The following is a 19,675-nucleotide window of genomic DNA, read 5'->3' as shown; positions in this document are numbered from 1 at the left end:
ATCCCTGCTGGACCGAGTGCCGAGGTCAACGGGCTTCGCTGGAGCAATAACCCCTCAGACCGTTAGCAGAGGTCTAAGTCCGTTCCGACCACGCCCCCGCACGTTGGGCCCCGCCCCGGATGGCTCGGCCCCAGCGGGACTCATGAATATGCAAATGAGAGGAAGTATTTAAAGACTCCGGTACAACGCGCAGATCCCTGCTTGGCGGCGCCGGCCCCTTACTGGTCCTCGGTGTTTGGCCCGGCCCCCTTCGCCCGTGTCCATCACTCTTTGCGGAACTGCCGCCAGCATGTCTGACAAACTACCCTACAAAGTCGGTGAGTTTCAGGTCGTGCAGCCGACCGTGGGTGCTCCGTGCCAGCCCGGGGATTGTGTGGGGGCGGCGGTCGCAGGGCCTACCCGGGTCGCTCAGAACCCCCTTGAATTGCTGGCTCGGCGCGTTCCCGGCCGCGCGAGGCTGCCTGGGGGTTGGAGTTTTCGCGCCGCGGCGAGCGGGCCGTCGGAGGCGGCCGCGGACTGCAAGTCCCGGCGTGCCCCGAAAATCCCGGTGCCGCCGCGCGAGCTACGGAGCCGCGAACTGGCGGCGTGTTCCGCATGGAGTTGGCAGGGGCGGGTTGGGAGGGATAGGCACCTGCTGGAACGTGCCCTAGGGGCCCGGAATCAGCCTCCTGGGCCTGGACCGGCCGCCGGCCAGATGGGTGGTCTCGGACAAGGGCTCACAACTCTCTGGGCCTCCTGCAGGGAAAGAAAGGGCACTGGCGTCCCGAAGGGCGTGTGCGGAAAGGCCTTGAAAGCTGCATGGTCTGCGCACGGGGCACTCTGGGCTAGTTACTCAACCTGTGGGGTTACCCACCTGACTAACTGGGACAGTCGTGCAGAGAATCTCGAAAATTTGGAGTGGTTAAAAAAATCTTTGTGACCCACGGATTGAAGGATGACGTACAGATAGTTAACGTTTATTGAGCGTTTACTGTGGGATCGACACTGCTTTCTAGCTTTATTCTAGATTAATTCATTTTATTCTCACGGCTCTGTAGGGTAGGGACTTTTCTCATTTTATGGTGAGAATCCTGAGACATAGAGGTAACTTGCCCACAATCTTACAGCTGGGAGGTGGTGCAGCAGGATTTGAACCCGGGACTTCTGAGACCTCTGAGCGCATCCTTTTCACCACTGTATACAGGTGGATTTTCAGCACAAACCAGGCTGGCTAGCAGCTTTTAAAATAACTTTAAGACACCACTAAACCTTGAGAAAGGCACCACCGTTTATGGAGCACTATGTATCTGGTGATTTGCATGTGATTACAGAGAAGCTTTATAGAAGTGGACTTTATCCTGTTATACAGAGGAAGAAACTGAGGCCTTGGGAGGAAGTGACTTGCAACGGCTCTGTTGAAATAGTAGTTTGTCAAGTAGCTACCAGACTCTCTACCAGCCAGCAGCCAAAAAAAAAAAAAAAAAAGTAGCTACCAGAGGAGACTGTTGTCATACTGTGGAGAGAATGGTGGGTTAGGGTTGAGGCCACTGGGTTGTATGGGTGGAGGAGAGATAAAGCTGGACTTGGAAGTGGGGAGCTGGGTAGGGATGGAGGAAGGAAACCTCCATCAACGAGGGCATGCTGTGTGCCAGACCTTGCCCATATGGCACCTTCTTTAATTCTCAGGGCAACGTTAGGGATGATTGTCCTCATTTTACACATGAAGAAGGTAAGCTTTCGAGAGATCTTCCTGTTGACTTGTCTTGGGATGTGTAATACTGTGACTTCTGCAAGTCCTCAGCTCCCATGGAAACCAAAAGCCCCGGAGCTTGGAGTGCCAACCCCTCTTATGCCCTTAGAATTGAGGGTCCCAGGGAAAACTCTGGGGCAGGCACAGGTGCCATGAGGGCATGGAAGGAGTTATTTTTGGCTGGAGGGACAGATGGTGAGTGGAACTTAGCAGAACAGGGCAGAAACCATTGTCCCCCACAGCCAGGCCCCTTCCAAGAGGTCCTTGAGAAGGGCCTCTGTTCTAGCCTTGCTTGGCCACCAATCCCATTTCTGCCATTGACTCACTGTGGAACCCAGGGCAAGCACCTCTCTGGGTCCTTTGCTCATTGGTAAGTGCTGGGGATTGGACTAGGTTCAGATTTGTTTCATTTTTTGCATGTTCATATGCATGTCTGTCCCTCCCCATCCCATGCCATCCTCTTTCATGGATCTTTGAATTGAGTTCTAACAACAGATATGGTCAGTAAACATTTGCTGGCCCCTTCTCTGCCAAGCTCTGCTGGCCACTGGAGATACAAAGGTGACCCAAGGACAGGGGTAGGAGAGATGTGTATACAGTTAATGTAGTGTTGTCTCCATTTTATGTGAAGAGATCTGCTGCTTCTCTATGTCCATGGCTGCCACCCCAATTCTGGTCTTCCTCCTCACAGGTCGTTCCATGCAGCAGCCAATAGAGTCTTTTCAAAAGACAAATCTGGTCTTTGAATGATACCCCACTTAGGACTTTGTAGACTTCCCACTTCACTGGGAGTAAAATCCTTATTCATCTTCCTACTCCCTCTATTTGAGTCACCCTGGCCCACTCTCTTTACCTGCAGCAGGAATGAATATACCAAGTTCTTTCCTATTTACAGGGTTGGTTTTGTTTGTTTGTTTTGAGTACCTACTGTGTGCCAGTTACTGTATCGGGTACTTGGGGAGGAGCCTTCCAGGCTAAGAACTGGTTGGCTTAAAGCCCTGAGCTGGGAATGAGTTTAGCTTGTATGAAGATAGTCAGGAAATCTTTGTGGCTGAGCAGCCAGTGGTGGGGAGAAGGTGGAGAGGTAGAGGAGATGGGCAGGCAGGCAGGAGAGGGCCCTGAAGGCTAGGCATGGATTTTAGGGGAAGCTGTTGGAGGTTTTGTTTTTCTTTATTTTTTTTACTTTAGTGGAAGAATAGAGGTGATACAACTTAAATTTTTTTTTTTTTTTTTTTTTGGACCGGTAAGGGGATCGCAACCCTTGGCAGGGCGTTGTCCGCACCACACTCAGCCAGTGAGCGCACCGGCCATCCCTATATAGGATCCGAACCCGCGGCCTCGGTGCTACCAGTGCTGCACTCTCCCGAGTGAGCCACAGGGCTGGCCCACAACTTAAATTTTTAAAAGCTTTCCTCCTCTGGTTGCTGTGGGGAGAATGGTATGTGGGAGCAGGCAAACCAGTGAAGAGGCTGCATCAATGGTCCACATGAGAAGTGGCAGTGTAGACAAGGTGGTGAAATGTGGTTGGATTGCTGATATATTATGGGATGTTTAGCCAAAAATGTGCTGATGGAGGTGAAAGAGGAAAAGAGGACTCAAGAAATCTTACAAGTTTTTCACCAGAGTGACTGGTTGAATGGTGGTTTCATTTCCTAAAATGGGGAAATTGGGGGAGTGGGGCGAGAGGTGGGGCCAAGGAGTCAGGAGGGCTTAAATTTGACATATCATAGATTCAAATGGACATCCAAGTGGAGATGCTGAATAGGCAGTTGGATTATATGAGTCTCAAGTTCAGGGGAGAAATTTGTGCTGGAGATAAATGTGTGGGAATCATCACAGTAGAGAATCCCTAAGACTGGATGAGCTCATCTGGTAAGAGTTAGAGAAGAGACATCTGATGGAGACCTGAGTCTCCAAACATTAGAGTCTGTTAGATGAAGAGAAACCAGGAAGGTAGGAGGAAAAGTACAGGACGATAGAGTTATAGATGCCAGGTAAAGAAACAGTTTCAGGAAGCAGGGAGTGATTAACAGGATTGGTGCTTCTGGGAGAAACAAGTAGGTAATCGACCATCAGCTGTGGGGATCAGGCTGGTCTTCTGATACCTTGAGAAGAGCAGTTTGAGTGGAGTAGTGAAGTCCTTAAGGAGGTGAGAGGATATGGAATCGGGCTCCATGGAGCAGAGACAGCTCACATGTCTTAACAGAAACGAATGCCCAGTCTGTAGCTACAGATGAGGACTAGTGGATTCCATGGAGAAGAAGTGGTATACTTCTGAATTTTTCTCAGTGAACTGTGAAGCGAGGTTGTCAGTGGACGGAGAAAGATGTTGGAGGTTTGGTAAGAATAGAAAGGGAAAGTGTGCTTTTTAACTAGGAAAATGTAATGGGATTGCTGGAGTGTGTGCTATGTGTGCTTTGAGATTTGTGGTCTTAACAAATGAGACCTCTTGGTGTGGTTGTGATTTTCTTCCTTGGATGCCGTGGATGGTTGGGTTCAACCAGGCTGGGAATTTTGCCAAGTGAGTTCTCAGACGGAAAGAGGGCGGAGGGGACAGTGGAATCCTAAACTGTGAAAGGAAGAAAGTGAGACCATGAGAGTGGTGTGGTGAGGGACAGTGGAAATGGGCAGGATTAATGGATTAGACAGACAGTAGCCTTGTTAGGGCTGGGACTCTGGAAGGAGAGAATGGGAAAGATAGGACATGGCCAGAGTTGGTTGCTTGAAATCCAGATTTCCAAGGAGAGCTATCATCAGTGATGGCCTACTAGGGATGGAAGCGTGGTAGGAGGAAGGGGTTGTGTTGAGGTGTGGTAGGGGTGGTTCCTCCCATGGTGGGAGGAGTATTTCATCTTTGTAATTGTTTAGATGCTCTGTAGGAAGCAGACTGTGAGTGGGCTTTATTATTAAATTCTCAAATTTTCTACAGAGTCCTTTTCCTCTTTTCCTTTTTTTTTTTCTCCTTTTTTTTTTTTTTTCTTTTTCGTGACCGGCACTCAGCCAGTGAGTGCGACGGCCATTCCTATATAGGATCCGAACCCGCGGCCGCCGGGAGCGTCGCCGCGCTCCCAGCGCCGCACCCTCCCGAGTGCGCCACAGGCTCGGCCCCTCTTTTCCTTTAACCCTCCATTTTCTTAGTTGATTGGCAGAATCTAAGATTCCCTAAAGATAAAAATCAGCAGGAGTCCTAGGCCCATTCTAGACCTACTGAATCTGATTTACCAGGGGATATTTACAAGCATGCCAGATGAATCTTATCAGGGAAGTTTGCAGATGATCTAGGGACTGACCTAGGGTATGACCTTGGGAATGTGACAGTGTGGTGGGGATGAGGGTGAGATGATTAGATGTATTAGAGTATTGAAACAGTGAGAGAGCACATTTTAGTGTCCTCCTTTCCTGCCTGAGAATTTGGACAAATTTGAGACATTTGGGGTGGCAGATGTAGGCCAAAATATTCCTTTTATTACTAATCATATTGAAGCCAGAGGATGATCAGTGTGAAAGCCAAATGATCCTGGTAACTGAACCCAAACTTGAGCAGTTACACATCAGTTACAGGCAAGGTGTGCCTGGGTAGGTCTCTTTATGTGGAAGAGCAGAGAACAACTACCTCTCGCAGCTTGCTTGGAAAAGAAGGGAGAGCAGAACTGAGCATGCTCAGTTTATTCCTCTCAAATTTAGTAATCAGACAAGCCACTCCACCTCCCCTGGGGCATAGAGGACAAGAATATTAGTTATACTGATGGGTTTCTTCTATGCGGAAAGAAATATCAGAATTGGGAAAGAAGCATTTTAACATCTTCAAGGAAGTCAGGGAACTGTGTTAAGTCCACGGTGTTAGATAATATTTACAAGTGTTGAGTCACCAAGAGTGGTGACTTGGAGAGGAAGATGGAAAGTCAGGAGTGCAAATCTTTAGGGAATGAGGAGGCATGACCTGGAGGTTGGTAGGCATCAGCAGAAAGGGTATTGGGAGGTATAATCTGATAGCTGTTTTTTAAAGGGGCTCTCTGTGTGTAATTTTCATGTACCTGTGTGATTGTGTTCTCCCACAAGGCTATAAGCTGCAGTTAGGCAGGGACGTCTTTCTGACTGTCGTGGCTCCACACGAGTTAAAGAATGTAGTGACAGATTGCTGAGTTTGAGTCTACACGTGGATCAGGGTCCTCACATAGTGACGGTGCTGCTTGGCTGGTGAGAGCAGGAGGCTCACAGAACTCCCACCCATCTTGCCCTTGCAGCCGACATGGGCCTGGCCGCCTGGGGGCGCAAGGCCCTGGACATCGCGGAGAACGAGATGCCGGGCCTGATGCGCATGCGGGAGATGTACTCGGCCTCCAAGCCACTGAAGGGTGCCCGCATCGCCGGCTGCCTGCACATGACTGTGGAAACCGCTGTCCTCATTGAGACCCTAGTCGCCCTGGGAGCTGAGGTGAGGTCTGCGTATTTGTGACCCAGGAGAGTCCCTTACCCTCTCTGGGTTCAGCCAGGGAAGACGACGACTGTTCCAGGCTGGGGAGAAGTTCAGGGTGGGGCCCACCTCTGGCCAGCAGGGGTTTCTGTCTCCAGTGCTGCTACCCTTTGTGGTGAATGTTCTGCAGATTTTCTCCCTGACTGCCCTCAAAACATCATCCTGACAGAGCTCTGGAGGAAAAACTCAACCCCAGTGTCTCAGTTATGTAAGGGCTGGCTCTCATTGGCCCTCCTGTGGTCATGTGCCTTCCCTGGACCAGTCATGGCTGCCAGAGGATAGAGTGTGATGATTGGCTCAGCGTGAGTCATGTGTACCAATGATTGATAGCTCTTTCAACAGCTCTGGGAGTCAAGGAGCAAAGCCGTTTCTGAAGAGGGGTCAGGACAGGACAGCCTAAAACAACAGAGTAATCCAGGGCTTGGTCCTTGGACTTGTTACTTCTTTTTAACATTCACTCCCTTGGTGGTCTGATTTTATGGCTTTAAATACCATCTATAGGGCAATGACTCCCTAATGTATGTACTAGCCTGGACTTCTCCTTGGAAATCCAGACTCGTACATCCAGGTGCTGATGGGTCATCTCCACTTGGAGGTCTCCTGTGCATCTCAAGCTGAACACATCCAACACACTCATGATTTTCTGCCCCTCTTCCTCCTATAGTCTTCGCCATGAGAGTTAATAGAAACCAGGTTCTCTCAGTTCAAGAACCTGGGGTCATTCCCGACTCCTTTTTCTCTCACTCCAGTAACTAATTCTTCAGCAAATCCTATCAGCTTGGCCTTCAGAATATACACAGGATTTGACAACTTCTATCACCACCACTGCAACCGTTTATTTCTTGTCTGATGTCTTCTTCAGCAGCTTCTTCTCTTGTCTGTTTGCTTCAGTCCTTTCCCTTCCACATAGCAACAGAGTGATGTTTTAAAACCTTAAAACCTGAGCCAGATCTTGTCACTGCTGTGGTTCCCATCCATTCACCCAGCCTATGGTCATGCAGCTGGCTGGTCCTAGATCTCAAACCTCTCATCTCTAGCTCCAGGCTTTCCCCATCCCTGCCCTGTGAACCTGGTGCTTCTGAGCCATTCATGACTAATGGTCCTGTCTTGCTGGCTCTTATAGGTGCGGTGGTCCAGCTGCAACATTTTCTCCACCCAAGACCATGCAGCAGCTGCCATTGCCAAGGCTGGCATTCCAGGTGAGTCCTGCATATGGGATGTGTGAAGGGGCTCTTCTCCCTGTTTGCTCCACTGACTCCTACAGCAACATGTTTCCTTTTGGCAGGGGAGAGGAGTTGTCATGGTCACAGAATCCTAGCCTAGTGACCCATAGGAAAGAGCTGCTTTGTCCCACCCATTATCTAAAATCATAGGGAAGGTACCTATTGATCCATCTTAAAGCCATGTAACCAGGAAAGGCAGGATCCTATGATTGGGAACCACATGATACAGAGGAGGGGAAGTTGCTTAAAGGAAGGATGTGGGTCTGTTTCCAAAGAACTGCAGAGGGATACAGGGCAGAAAAAGGGCCCCAGAAGCCCATTGCCTAGGGTATGATGGGCTAGGGGGCTGGGTAAGGGCCAAGACTAAGGAAAAAGGACTTTCTCACAAGCTGCTGGAGAAATGGGCACATGTCTATCGGGCTTGGGAGGGGAGTGGTTAGATCTGATGGTGATTAAATAGGACATTCAAGATTCCTTCTAACCAGCCAAGGGTGGAGAGGGGAGAGTGGGGGAGGACTCTTCCACAGACTGACCAGGACTGAATAGGCATTTTCTCCACTCCTCAGTCTTGGCTAGTCTCCATAGCCCTCTTCTGAGAAAGGCCTTATTTTCAAGACCATTGTCTGTTCCAGTTGGGGGGAGCAGTAGCTGGCCCTCTGTCCTTTGCTCACAGGAGGCTCTTGGGAGCCCCACACCTGTGTCCCAGTCATACCATAGATAGGAGGAGTATGGGCTGGCAGTCAGTAGCCCTTGGTTCTGCTGCCTACTCTGGAATGCCATGCTGAGTGACCCAGGTACATCCAGCTCCTCTCTGGGCATCTTCAGTGGTGGTGATTGTAATACCTGCCTCACAGGGTTTCTATGAGGAGGAGTGAGATGGGACATGAAGCAGGCAGAGGAATGTCTGGCGCCAAGAAAGTGGTACACATGTGGTAGCTGCTCTTAGTAATTTTTTGGCTAGGTTTTGCTTGAGACTAAGGCTCTTGGGCTCTCAAGGCCTTCCAGTGCAGAACAAACCCTAGATCCTCCCTTGTGGATCCCACTGAGTAGGAAGCATTGTGGGACACACAATGGCAGTAGGCTTTGTGGGTGGGAGGCCTGGCCACTGTGGTTGATGGCCCAGTCCTTGGGGCCTACACAGAAGGGAGTGGTTAAGGAAACAATTATTTCCACATACCGATATCTGGGGGGCCGTATTTGGCTTCTGTCTCACTTAACCCATACTATTGTGAGCCCCATTTATAGAGGAGGAAACTGAGGCTCGGGGGGGTCAAGTGATTTGCTCAAGGTCACACAGCTGGCAAGTGGTAGAGCCAGGATTTGAACTCGATCTGTCTGGCTCCACGTTGTGTTCTTACCACTGCTGAGTCCTCAGAGGGGCTGGAGGTGACTGGAGATGGGAATTTGGAAGGAGATAGCATTAACTCTGCCTGAGAAGTTCCCTGGAGCAGTTGCCAGTGGGGAAGGCCAGGCCCTGATGTGCCACTCATCCTCCAGTGTTCGCCTGGAAGGGTGAAACGGATGAGGAGTACCTGTGGTGCATCGAGCAGACGCTATACTTCAAGGATGGGCCCCTCAACATGATTCTGGACGATGGCGGTGACCTCACCAACCTCATCCACACCAAGTACCCGCAGTTGCTGTCGGGTGAGCAGGGGGGACAGGTGGGCTGGGTGCTGGTGACCTGCCACATGAAGGCAGCAGGCCTGGCAAGCCTCCCAGCACCTCGAGCAGCAGAATTTGAGGGAGACAGTTGGACAACTGGCTCCTGCCGACGTGCTGGGGGCCTGGCCTCCTGACTTCTAATGTGACTGAGGGAGGCCTGGCTGAGATTACAGCCCAAGGGCAGGTACAAGGCCAGGACTAGGAATAGCTGGGGAGGAGAGTAGTGATGAGGGTTACAGAGAGTGAGAGGCCCTGAGGCAGGAAAGGATTGACTGTTCAGGAAACAGAAAGGAAGCCATCACCGCAGCAGTGGACACGGGAACCTTCACTGGGGAGTACTGTAGGATGTGGTTGGTGCTTTAGTGAAGGCCAGATATATGAGGACCTGACAGGCCAAGAGAGACAAGTTTGGCTTGATGCTCAGAGCAAAAGGAAGTCATTGGAGGATTTTGAAAATATTTATCTGAAAATATACATGTTAAAAATTGCGGGGCCAGCCCGTGGCTCACTTGGGAGAGTGTGGTGCTGACAACACCAAGTCAAGGGTTCGGATCACCTTACCAGTCATCTTTAAAAAAAAAAATTGCTGTTGGCTGCCGTATGTAGGATGGGCTGTGACAGGGAGACCAGGCGAGAGATGATGGCAGGGACGAGGGCACTGGGAATGACAATGGAGAAGTTGGGGGTTGTTGGGAAGTAGAATCTTTAGGCCTGCTGATGGAGTCCCTGTAGGAGGGTGTCAGGGTGTCTCCTCCCTCATGCTGGCTTGGGTGATTGGGTAGACTGGGGTCAGTCATGGAGGTGGGAACCCAGAAAGAAGAGTGGCTTTAGGGAACAAAGATGAGGAATTTGAGTAAGTTCAGGTGTGGTCTCTGTGAAGCTCATTCCTTCCCCACTTGTTCAGGCATCCGAGGCATCTCCGAGGAGACCACCACTGGGGTCCACAATTTATACAAGATGATGGCCAACGGGATCCTGAAGGTGCCTGCCATCAACGTCAATGACTCTGTCACCAAGGTAAGCCCATGGGGCAGTGACAGTTCCACTGTTGGCTCCCAGTTCAGCTCCAGAGTAGGCCTCTGAAGAAGAGTACCCAGGAACGCCAGGCTGGGGACATGAAGCCCTAACCTGAGGGGATAGTGGGATTATAGACTGAGTTAATAAATGCATTAAAGAATGGAAGAACTACACAGTGGGCCTCAGAGCTGGATTCAAGAGCTTTATGGTTTTGGGTATCAAGAGCTTTAACATTAAGCAACTTCTCTTATGTGCAGTTGATCCCCAGAAAGTTTCTGGACTGGCAGAGAAAGACTTGGAGCTGATCAGGGTGAGGGGCATGTGGGGGCATTGGCTGGTGGGGAGGAGTCACAGAAGGTGATCAGTCCAGGCTGAGATGCTGAGTGGGCCTGAGGCTCCTGGGTCCTGTGGAACACTCTGAGGCTCAAGTGCTCCTGGCTCCAGGGCCTTGCCTACCCCCATTGCTCTCTTGTGCCCCTCTTCTTTCAGAGCAAGTTTGACAACCTCTATGGCTGCCGGGAGTCTCTCATAGATGGCATCAAACGGGCCACAGATGTGATGATTGCCGGCAAGGTGGCAGTGGTAGCAGGCTATGGTGACGTGGGCAAGGGCTGTGCCCAGGCCCTGAGGGGTTTTGGGGCTCGTGTCATCATCACCGAGATCGACCCCATCAATGCCTTGCAGGCTGCCATGGAGGGTATGATAGGGCAAGGGTTGACCGTTAGCCACTGAGGCAGGAGGAGGGACAAGGTTACTGTAGATAACCCACGGCCACCTCTGCACAGGCTATGAGGTGACTACCATGGACGAGGCCTGTCAGGAGGGCAATATCTTTGTCACCACCACAGGCTGTGTTGACATCATCCTTGGCCGGTAGGTGCCACATGGGGTCCTGGGGAGCGATGGAGGGGAGCAAGCTTGGGACTGCTCTTTGTCCCTGACAGTCACCCATGGGCTCGGGTTCCCACAGGCACTTTGAGCAGATGAAGGATGATGCCATCGTGTGTAACATCGGACACTTTGATGTGGAGATTGATGTCAAGTGGCTCAACGAGAACGCCGTGGAGAAGGTGAACATCAAGCCCCAGGTGAGAAGCTCCAGCCCTGCCTGCAAGTGGGCACGTGCTCAGGTGCTGCCCACCAAAGAGGGTAGATAAGGAGACTTTTGCAACCCAGGCAGTGGGATGGGAGGAAGAGAGCCTGGGTCCAGAGCCAGACTTGAGATGTCAGACTTTATCCTGAGAGCAACCAGAGTCCCCGAAGGTACTAGGCAGGTGAGCTGTACATGGTGAAGTAGCTGTTTTAGAAAGATCACTCTTGCCACATGTGAAGAATGAAAACGAGGGGGAGGCTTTTAGAGGATGCTGTCATAGTCCTTGCAAAGGCTGTGGGGCAGCCTCCACTTGGAGAGTGCTGCGGATGGACAGAGTGGATGTGGGGACAGGATGGGAGAAGAATTAAAAAGATGCTAGGTTTCTGAGCTGAATAGCTGGGTGAAAAGTAGGCCTATTTACTGAACAGGGAAAAGAACAAGATTACAACGGGGTTTGAAACATGAGTTCCTCTGGGGTATGTGAAATTTTATTTGGGTTATATTTATTGCAAGTTTGTTTTGTGTGATTATTAAAGTCATAAGTTTCTGGAAGACATTTTGGCTTTGAGTATCAAGGGCTTTAAAGTTAAGCAAACTCTTTGGGCAGTATCTCCTCCAGGAAATAATTTAAGTCTGTATATAAAAATGTTCATCACGTTTTTCAAAGGGAAAATACCCCCCCTACTGTGGGGCACTTTGAGTTGGTGCCCATGCTATCTTTGAGATGTTGTATACAAGATACAGTAGACACAGAGGTGGCCAAAACCCTGACACCCACACGGTCAAAGCCATACCACCAGCCCAGCCAGGAGCCCAGAGCCCCAGAGAGGCAGGCAAGTGCTTCCGTGAACACACATCCCTCATCCATACGCCCTGTCCCGCTCCCCTTGGGCCCTCTGCCCCAGTGTGGGAGTTCTCTTTGGGTAGGTCCTGTGCTTACGTAGGGGTGTCAGTTCCTGGCTAGGCAGAGGGTGCCTCCATCTCTTTGCCTAAGGGCCTGGCACTCACCACAGCACAGGGGAGGGTGGGGCCTGCTTCCCTGAGAGCCAGACAGGCTGCCTTCTGCAGAGGCATTACAGGGCTACGTTGGGGTGATGGGCACCTCTCCCCCAAGCCGCCCTCCAAACCTGGACTCTGTCCTCACCCTTGACATCCTGACAGTCTTTCCAAACTTCTTCCCAACTTCATCTCCTTTCCATCTTCTCCAGGACCTATACATTAGGGCGTCCTGGTTGTCCAGGACTGAATTGCTGAATTGTTGTCCCTGAATGCTCCACCACAGCTCCTGCTTCTGATCATTTGTCTAGATGCTCCTTTTGTTTGGAACAAAGGAAACACCCTTTTCTTTGCCACCTTCTAAGCCTCAGATCAAGGGACCCCTTTCCTACCCTACTGTTCAGGCATAGGGCAATGCCCACATGCTTTGTGCAGACCCCTAGTGCAGCACGCATCACACTGCAGTTGGAATCACTGGCTTTGGTCTCTGCCTCCACTGGTGTACCAGGAGGGCAGAGTCCAGGTTGACTTGTCCCTGCGAGCGTCTTGTTTCAGATGTATGTCGGTAAATCTTTGTCCAATGAAAGAATGCTTGATGGGCAACAGAGACCTTTCCTTGGGCCTATACTAGGCCTCTTGGAGTAGCGTGGAAACCTGGACTTTTGGGGCAATGTTTGGGAGGCAGTGTGAGGGGGGAGGGACAGCAAGTGGAAGGATGGGAGTGAGGAGAAAGCGGATTTGTGTGTGTTCAGGCAGCAGGAGGAGATGGGGGATTGGGGGCATTGAGGCTGGGGTTTCCACTTCACACTCACTCACTAAACGAGGAGTTCTTAACCTTGGCACAGTCACCCGGGAGGCACACTTCAGGCCACTTGAATAGGAACCTTTGAGGGTGAGACCAGGACTTCCTTATGTGTTAAAGCTTCTGAGGTGTGGTGCTGATAACACCAAGGTCCAGGGTTTGGATCCCCATACCAGCTGCCAAAAAACATAATAAGGCTTCTGAGGTGATTCTGATGTGCAGCCAAAGTTGAGCGCCACTGCATTCAACTTTTAGTGGTGATTGAGACTATTAGATCTGGCCTCAGACTGTCCAGGCTCAAATTGCAGCCACTTCTTAATGTGTGGCTCTGGAAAGTAACTTAACCCTGTAAACTTCAGATTCTTTATCTGGGGAATGGGGATGATAGCAGTACTTAAATCATAGGGTTGTTTTTAGGGTTAAATTTGAACCATTTTTATGTAAAGGACCTAGCACAAGGCACAGGGCAATAATGGTAATAGTGATAACATTAGCTACTACTTACTGAGTACCTAGTATGTGCCAAGTGCTTTACACGTGTCAGCTCATTAAATTCTCACAGCAGAACTGTGAGGTCTGTAGCTCAGAGCTGCTTAATAAATATTGGCTATTGTTAATTGTCTGTGCCAGGCCCTGTGCTAGAGGTTGTTCTGGGGCAGTCCAAGCCCTTACGGGCACTGTTGGAGGCAGGGAAGCCTACTGGACAAGCGGGTAGGGTGTGGCAGTGATGGACTGTGAGAACAGCGCCCTGCCATCCCTCACCATTGCTCTGCCCACTTGCAGGTGGACCGCTACTGGCTGAAGAATGGGCGCCGCATCATCCTGCTGGCCGAGGGCCGGCTGGTCAACTTGGGCTGTGCCATGGGCCACCCCAGCTTTGTGATGAGCAACTCCTTCACCAACCAGGTGCTGGCTCAGATTGAGCTGTGGACCCACGCAGACAAGTACCCTGTCGGGGTTCACTTCCTGCCCAAGAAGGTATTCACCCCCCTCAAACCTAGGGTCATGTGTGTGACCCTGGGCTCCCCACGCAGGTCTTGCCAGTTTTTAAAGTACTTGTCTATCTGTCCCCTTAGACAAGGTCTTCTGTAGTGCAGAAATCACTTTCCCTATTTGACAGAAGAGGAAACTGAGGGCCAAAGTGACGAATGACTCCCTGAAGAACACCCAGAGTGGCAGGACTAGGTGGGGAAGAGAGCATGGGCTTTGCAGTGAGACCTGGTTTGAATCTCACCCTTACCACTTACAGGCTGTGTAACTGGAGCAAGTTATTTAACTTCTCTGTGCCTCCATTTCCCTGTCTGTAAACTGTAAAATGAAGGTAATAGTACCTCCCTGAAGGATTGTGAGGATTTCCTTAGATTGGGGTCTCAAACCGACATGCCCACAGGGATTGGGTAGGTAAGTGAGTGAAGCAGGCTGGGTGGGAGCTGAAGAGCACATGACCCAGGTAAAGCGGTGTGCCACTCAGTTCTCATTACCCTGGAACCCTGGTCCATTGGACTAGGTAGGGCTTCTGATATTTCAAGAGAAGCTGGAGGGGCTGGCCGGTTAGCTCAGCTGGTTAAAGTATGGTCTTATAACACCAAGGTCAAGGGTTTGGATCCCCATGCCTGCCAGCCACCAAAAAAAAAGAAAAAAGAAAAGCCAAGTACCAAGATCTTTGTATGAAGAATCAATTTTTAAATATAGGCAACTCCTTACAGTTTTTGAAAATAACTGGGTGCATCAACTGGGACATGTGTATAAGAGGGCAGTCTACAGGATGCAGGTTTGTGGCCTTGGAATAAGATGATATGTCGCTAAGCATGGCACATGACACACTATGGGTGTGTGGTCAGGGTAACCACGGTGACGAGGTCCTCTAACATCAAATCCAATACTTATCTTAATACCCCATGCAACATGCCCATCCCCAGGGATCAGAATTGCTATGTTTTAGTCCTGGCTCTTTTTGTCAGTATCAGAAGTGAACTTTGCCACTTGTCTTGTCAGATCCTCAGTTTCTCTATCAGCTAAATGGTAAGAGGAGAGCTAGCTCTCCCAGCCTTTGGCTTCTGGAAAGGCTGTGATGGGATCTTCATACCACCCCTTCACGCCTAGAAAGGCTGGTTCTGCCAATTGAGGAAGTAGTAGAAAGAAGCCTTGGTGTCCACTTGAGGCCTAGGCATCTGTGTCCAGGGCCAGCCAACTCCTTCCTCCTAGTCTCTCTGCAGCACTGTCTTGCTGGATCAAATATTTTACCCATAAGGATCTCAAGGGCTACCATATTTGGTGTACCAGCCAAGTCCCCAGGCTTGTTGTGGGGTTTAAAAAAAAACAAAACAAAACACTTGACCCCCATCTGATCCCAATTGGGAAAAATATGGCTATGAATGTGATGAAAAATTGGGCAGACCTTTGAAATCAGGCTAGGGTTGGAAGTGAAAGAGGCAAAGAGCTTGCCTCCTGTCCCAGCACCTGGCCCCATCCTTACCTTCTTCCTTCATCGCTGCCATGAAATGGCTAGGGGACAAGGCACCCTTGGCTTTATGCCTCACATGCCATGTATAGGTGAGGGATTAGGTACGTTGGTTAACAACAATGACAGAGGACAGCCAGCATTTATTAAAGTACCTACTTTCAACTAATCACTCTGAATATCACTGCTTTTTCTAATAGTTGTGAGAGATGAATGGTTGTTACATCCATCCTACAAATGAGGAAACTACGGTTTAGAGATTGACTTGTTCTCATAGCTGAGTATCTGGCCAGTAGAACCTAGTTCTGTCTGTCCAAGTTGTTAACCATCATGTCACACTGCCTTCTGGTGCGGGGAGCTGGGAGAAGGAAAGGCATCCTGCGCTAGGTCAGGCTAAATGAAGGGACAATTCAGTGTGCACTCTGGGAGTTGGAGGCCTTCATTCTCCCTTTAGAAGTGACATGGACTTGGGGCTGGGCTCTGGTCCTGCCTTTGCCTACCATGAGCACATTAACACAAGGATAAATTGTGCCTTTCCAACCTCCTAGGGGTGTTTGTGAGGCTCTAATGAGACAGTGGATGTGAAACCACTTGGGAATGTAGAAGCTCTCTGGACTGGGCTGTGGTCAAAGGCTGTCATGCCATCATGGGATGGGACTTGGGGCCCTTGGGAGGGGCCCTACTCAGAGATAGAAGCTGAGAAAGTGAGAGCCACACCCAGAGTTGATCTTTATGTCCAGCCTCTTGGCTTCTTTTCAGGCTTCTTTTATGCATTTCAGCACTGATCAGAGTTAGAGGTTTGCTTTATTTAACCTCTGTCCTCCTCTGTTTCCGTTCAGTCTCTTCAAAGCTGCCCTGGAGGCCATTAGCTGGGATGCTTGAGACATAGTTTGGGGCTTTGGGGCTAGATGGACCTGGGTTCAAATCCTAGTCCTGTTGTTCACTTAGTGTAGGACCTTGGGCAAATCATTCCACATTTCCAAGCCTTGATTGCCTCATTTATAAAAGGTGATGGCAGTTTTTTATTAGTTAGGATCCTTTTTGGTGGCAAGTAATAGAAACCCAGTTCAAACCAGTGTGTAACAATTTAAACCCCCAAACTTCCTGGCTTAAAGCAATAAACATTTATCTCAGTTTCTGTGGGTCAGGAGTTTGAGATCAGCTTAGCTGTCTGGTTCTGACTCAAGGTCTTCCAGGAGGTTGCAGTCAAGATTTCTGACAGGGCTGCAGTCATCTGAAGGCTTGACTGGGGCTGGAAGATCCACGTTATGTCACTGTTGACAGGAAGTTTCAGTGCCTTGCCCATGGCCTTCTACATAGTGCTGCTCATGTGTCCTCATGAAATGGCAGCTGGCTTCTCCCAGAGTGAGTGATTGGGAGAGAGCAAGGAGGAAGTCACAGTGTCTTTTATGACCTTGTCTCCAAAGTCAAACTGCATTCCCTCTGCTTTACTCTACTCACTAGAAATGAGTCATTTGAGGGGTGGGGAATTAGGCTTTACCTCTTGAAGGAAGGAGTATCAAGTAACTTATGGATATACTTTTATCAAAAGAGGAACCAATTTAATAAAAAACGGAACTCTCTGGGGTATATAATAGAGAAGTCTAAGATTCAGACACAGGATCCAGGATTCAGTGTCGTCATAACTGTCTTCCTCTGTCTCTTGGCTCTTGTTTTCTCTGCATTCACTTGTCAATTAGACTTGCCACTGGTGAGCTGAAACTAATAACCTTCCTGTTTAGGAATCCCAGTGGAATTGGAGCACTTCTGTCTGTACCTCTTATGGAAAATATGTCCTATCTATAGATAAATTGCAGAGAAGTATTTTGGTTAGCTGCTTGGGTTGGTGGAGGATGAGGAAGGAGATGTAATTGATGGCCCCACCAGAGCTGCTTGGGGGGGAGGATGTGGCATGGTTCCCTCTTGAGGGAGAGCTGGGCAGCCAACACATCCACTGAGCCTGGCTGTGAGGATGGGATAAAGTAATATGGCTAACACACATGGCAGATACCCCAAACAGAACAGTTTCTACCTCTGTTGGTGGCTGAATGCAGGTAAGGGGTCCCAGAACATGGCAGTGATTCCAGGTCTTCCTGTGTTTCTCCCCAGCTGGATGAGGCAGTGGCTGAAGCCCACCTGGGCAAACTGAATGTGAAGCTGACCAAGCTGACTGAGAAGCAGGCCCAGTACCTGGGCATATCCCACGATGGCCCCTTCAAGCCTGATCACTACCGCTACTGAGAGCCAGGCCTGCCCCTCACCTTCCAGCTGCCATCCTTGCCCAGGCCCAATTGTTCCTCCCAAGAATGGCACCAACTTTGTGATTGGTTTGTTAACATCCCCCTTCGACTCGCTGGGCCTAGTCACTCAATGTCTGGCCTCTGCTGCATCTCTCATAGTGTTCCGAGTGTGGCAGGGGGAATTGAGAGGCCCCTCCTCAAGCCCTGGTCATGATGGAGGCACAAGCGGAACATCCACGGAGAACCATGAGTTCAGGGGCTTTGGGACTGCCCAGTCAGTCCTTCCTTAGACTGGAAGTCATTAATGGTGGTCAGAAAGCCCATGCACTTTACCATCTAGGCCTTCACCTGGCCTATGGACTTTTACCAGTGTGCTTGGTTTACAAGTTCACTGGTTCCTCAGCCCAAGGCAGACAAGAAGGAACTATGTCAAAAAGCAAGGAGGAACTGTTGGAGTGTGAATGTTCCTGAGAGCCTGGGTTGGTGCTGGGCCTTCTCTTAAACCTGAGAACAATGATGTTGATACCTTTAGTCCCTGTCTTACAGGGTTTAGAATACACTGTTAAAGATCAGATAGAAACAAAAAGTTTAGCCAAAACAGGACAAGAGAGGTGATAGGCAGAGGTTGAGAGGGACCAGAAAAACATAAAAGCAGACATAGATTTGCTACCACTTTGTAACATGATGGTTCCTATCACAGCCCTGGGTCAAAAAGAGATTAATTTGGTTTATAAAGTTTATATAATGTTTATAATGTTAAAAGAAAGCAGGATGATGGGTAAATAAAAATTTTGGTGCCTAAAAAGAATTTTGAATGTTTATTATATAGATAACCCTCTGCCAGTAATGTAAGGCAATGAACAAGGGGTTATAGTCATGTAGTTTGAAGCACTGAGGAGACAGTGTGTTGTCTGCAGTGTCAGATGGTAAGGGCTGCAGGAACCACTTAGGCTTGGAAGAATGGGTAAAGCAAAGAGGGAGCCCTTATCTCTTCAGATGTGTCTCTTGTAAATAACCTGTTTTTAACCCAATCTGAGACTGTCATTTACTAGGTGGACTTAACCTATTTATAATTATTATAATCCCTGTTTGTATTCATGTCATCTTTTTTTTACACGGAAGATCTTTAAAAGTTTACAGTAACAAAATAGGCAATACCTCCTTTTAACACAAACATCCTCTATAATTTTTTGTGTTCTTATTCATATTTTTTCTCCCCATTTTTTACCCCTTTGGATTAATCCAGTGTATCTTGGGTTCAGGGAGGCATGAGGGGCTAAAACATGCTCACTTGGGCATAGATGCTCATCAGGGTGTCCTGCTCTTCGACAATTCTCACCTTTTTTTTCCAGAGCGCATATAGTTGAAGTTGTGTAGGTTACATGTATATGAGATGAGTCCACTGTAAACAACTTACAAAGTTTGGTACTTCAACTATTATTACTAATAGATGGTATAGGACCGTTCTCAAGGGATCACAACACCAGAGGTCAAAACAGGTCGAGATCCACTACCATACCCACTGCCATTTATTGCACACCTGGCACATTTCTTACGTGTTAGGCATTGTTAAAGTATTTTATGAGTATGACCTCATTCATTTTTCATGATAACCTAGGGAGACTTGAATTCCAGTGTTACAGCAATAAACTGAGGCTGAGAGCAACCACGAGAGGGAGCTATTTTTTGTACTAGATAGGACTCTGAGACCAAAATCTAAACCCCTTCCATACCCACAGGCTCAGGTTTAGGAGGAATGGGACATGGTTTCAGACTCCCCAACACCAGGTCCCCTGAAGGCAAGGCTGCCACCAGAGAGAGCTTCTCACAGCTCCACCTCAGTTCCTGTGCCCATCGTGGCCTTCAGGACAAAGACTTTTCAGTGGAAGAGGGGAAGGCTGCTAAATGCTTTACTTTGCACAGCAGCCATGCTGCTCCCTCCAAGGGACCCCTGCCTGTGTGTAAGCGTACTCCC

At 49.4% G+C, this 19,675-nt stretch overlaps 1 protein-coding gene across 1 annotated transcript; it reads left to right on the top strand.

Moving 5' to 3' along the window:
* The first annotated feature begins 202 nt into the window (after window positions 1-202).
* On the top strand, window positions 203-18,495 carry AHCY (adenosylhomocysteinase). Its single transcript, XM_063096664.1, has 10 exons — window positions 203-317; window positions 5,974-6,164; window positions 7,327-7,402; window positions 8,924-9,073; window positions 9,996-10,108; window positions 10,598-10,805; window positions 10,894-10,981; window positions 11,079-11,196; window positions 13,783-13,977; window positions 17,570-18,495. Exons 1-10 carry the CDS (start codon window positions 290-292, stop codon window positions 17,699-17,701), a joined length of 1,299 nt encoding a protein of 432 aa, XP_062952734.1. The 5' UTR covers window positions 203-289; the 3' UTR covers window positions 17,702-18,495.
* Window positions 18,496-19,675: the final 1,180 nt, after the last annotated feature.

Source organism: Cynocephalus volans, chromosome 1 (assembly GCF_027409185.1).
Source record: "Cynocephalus volans isolate mCynVol1 chromosome 1, mCynVol1.pri, whole genome shotgun sequence".
NCBI lineage: Eukaryota > Metazoa > Chordata > Mammalia > Dermoptera > Cynocephalidae > Cynocephalus > Cynocephalus volans.
Note: the sequence above shows the minus strand (reverse complement) of the source record. Positions and strands in the feature narration are given on the sequence as shown.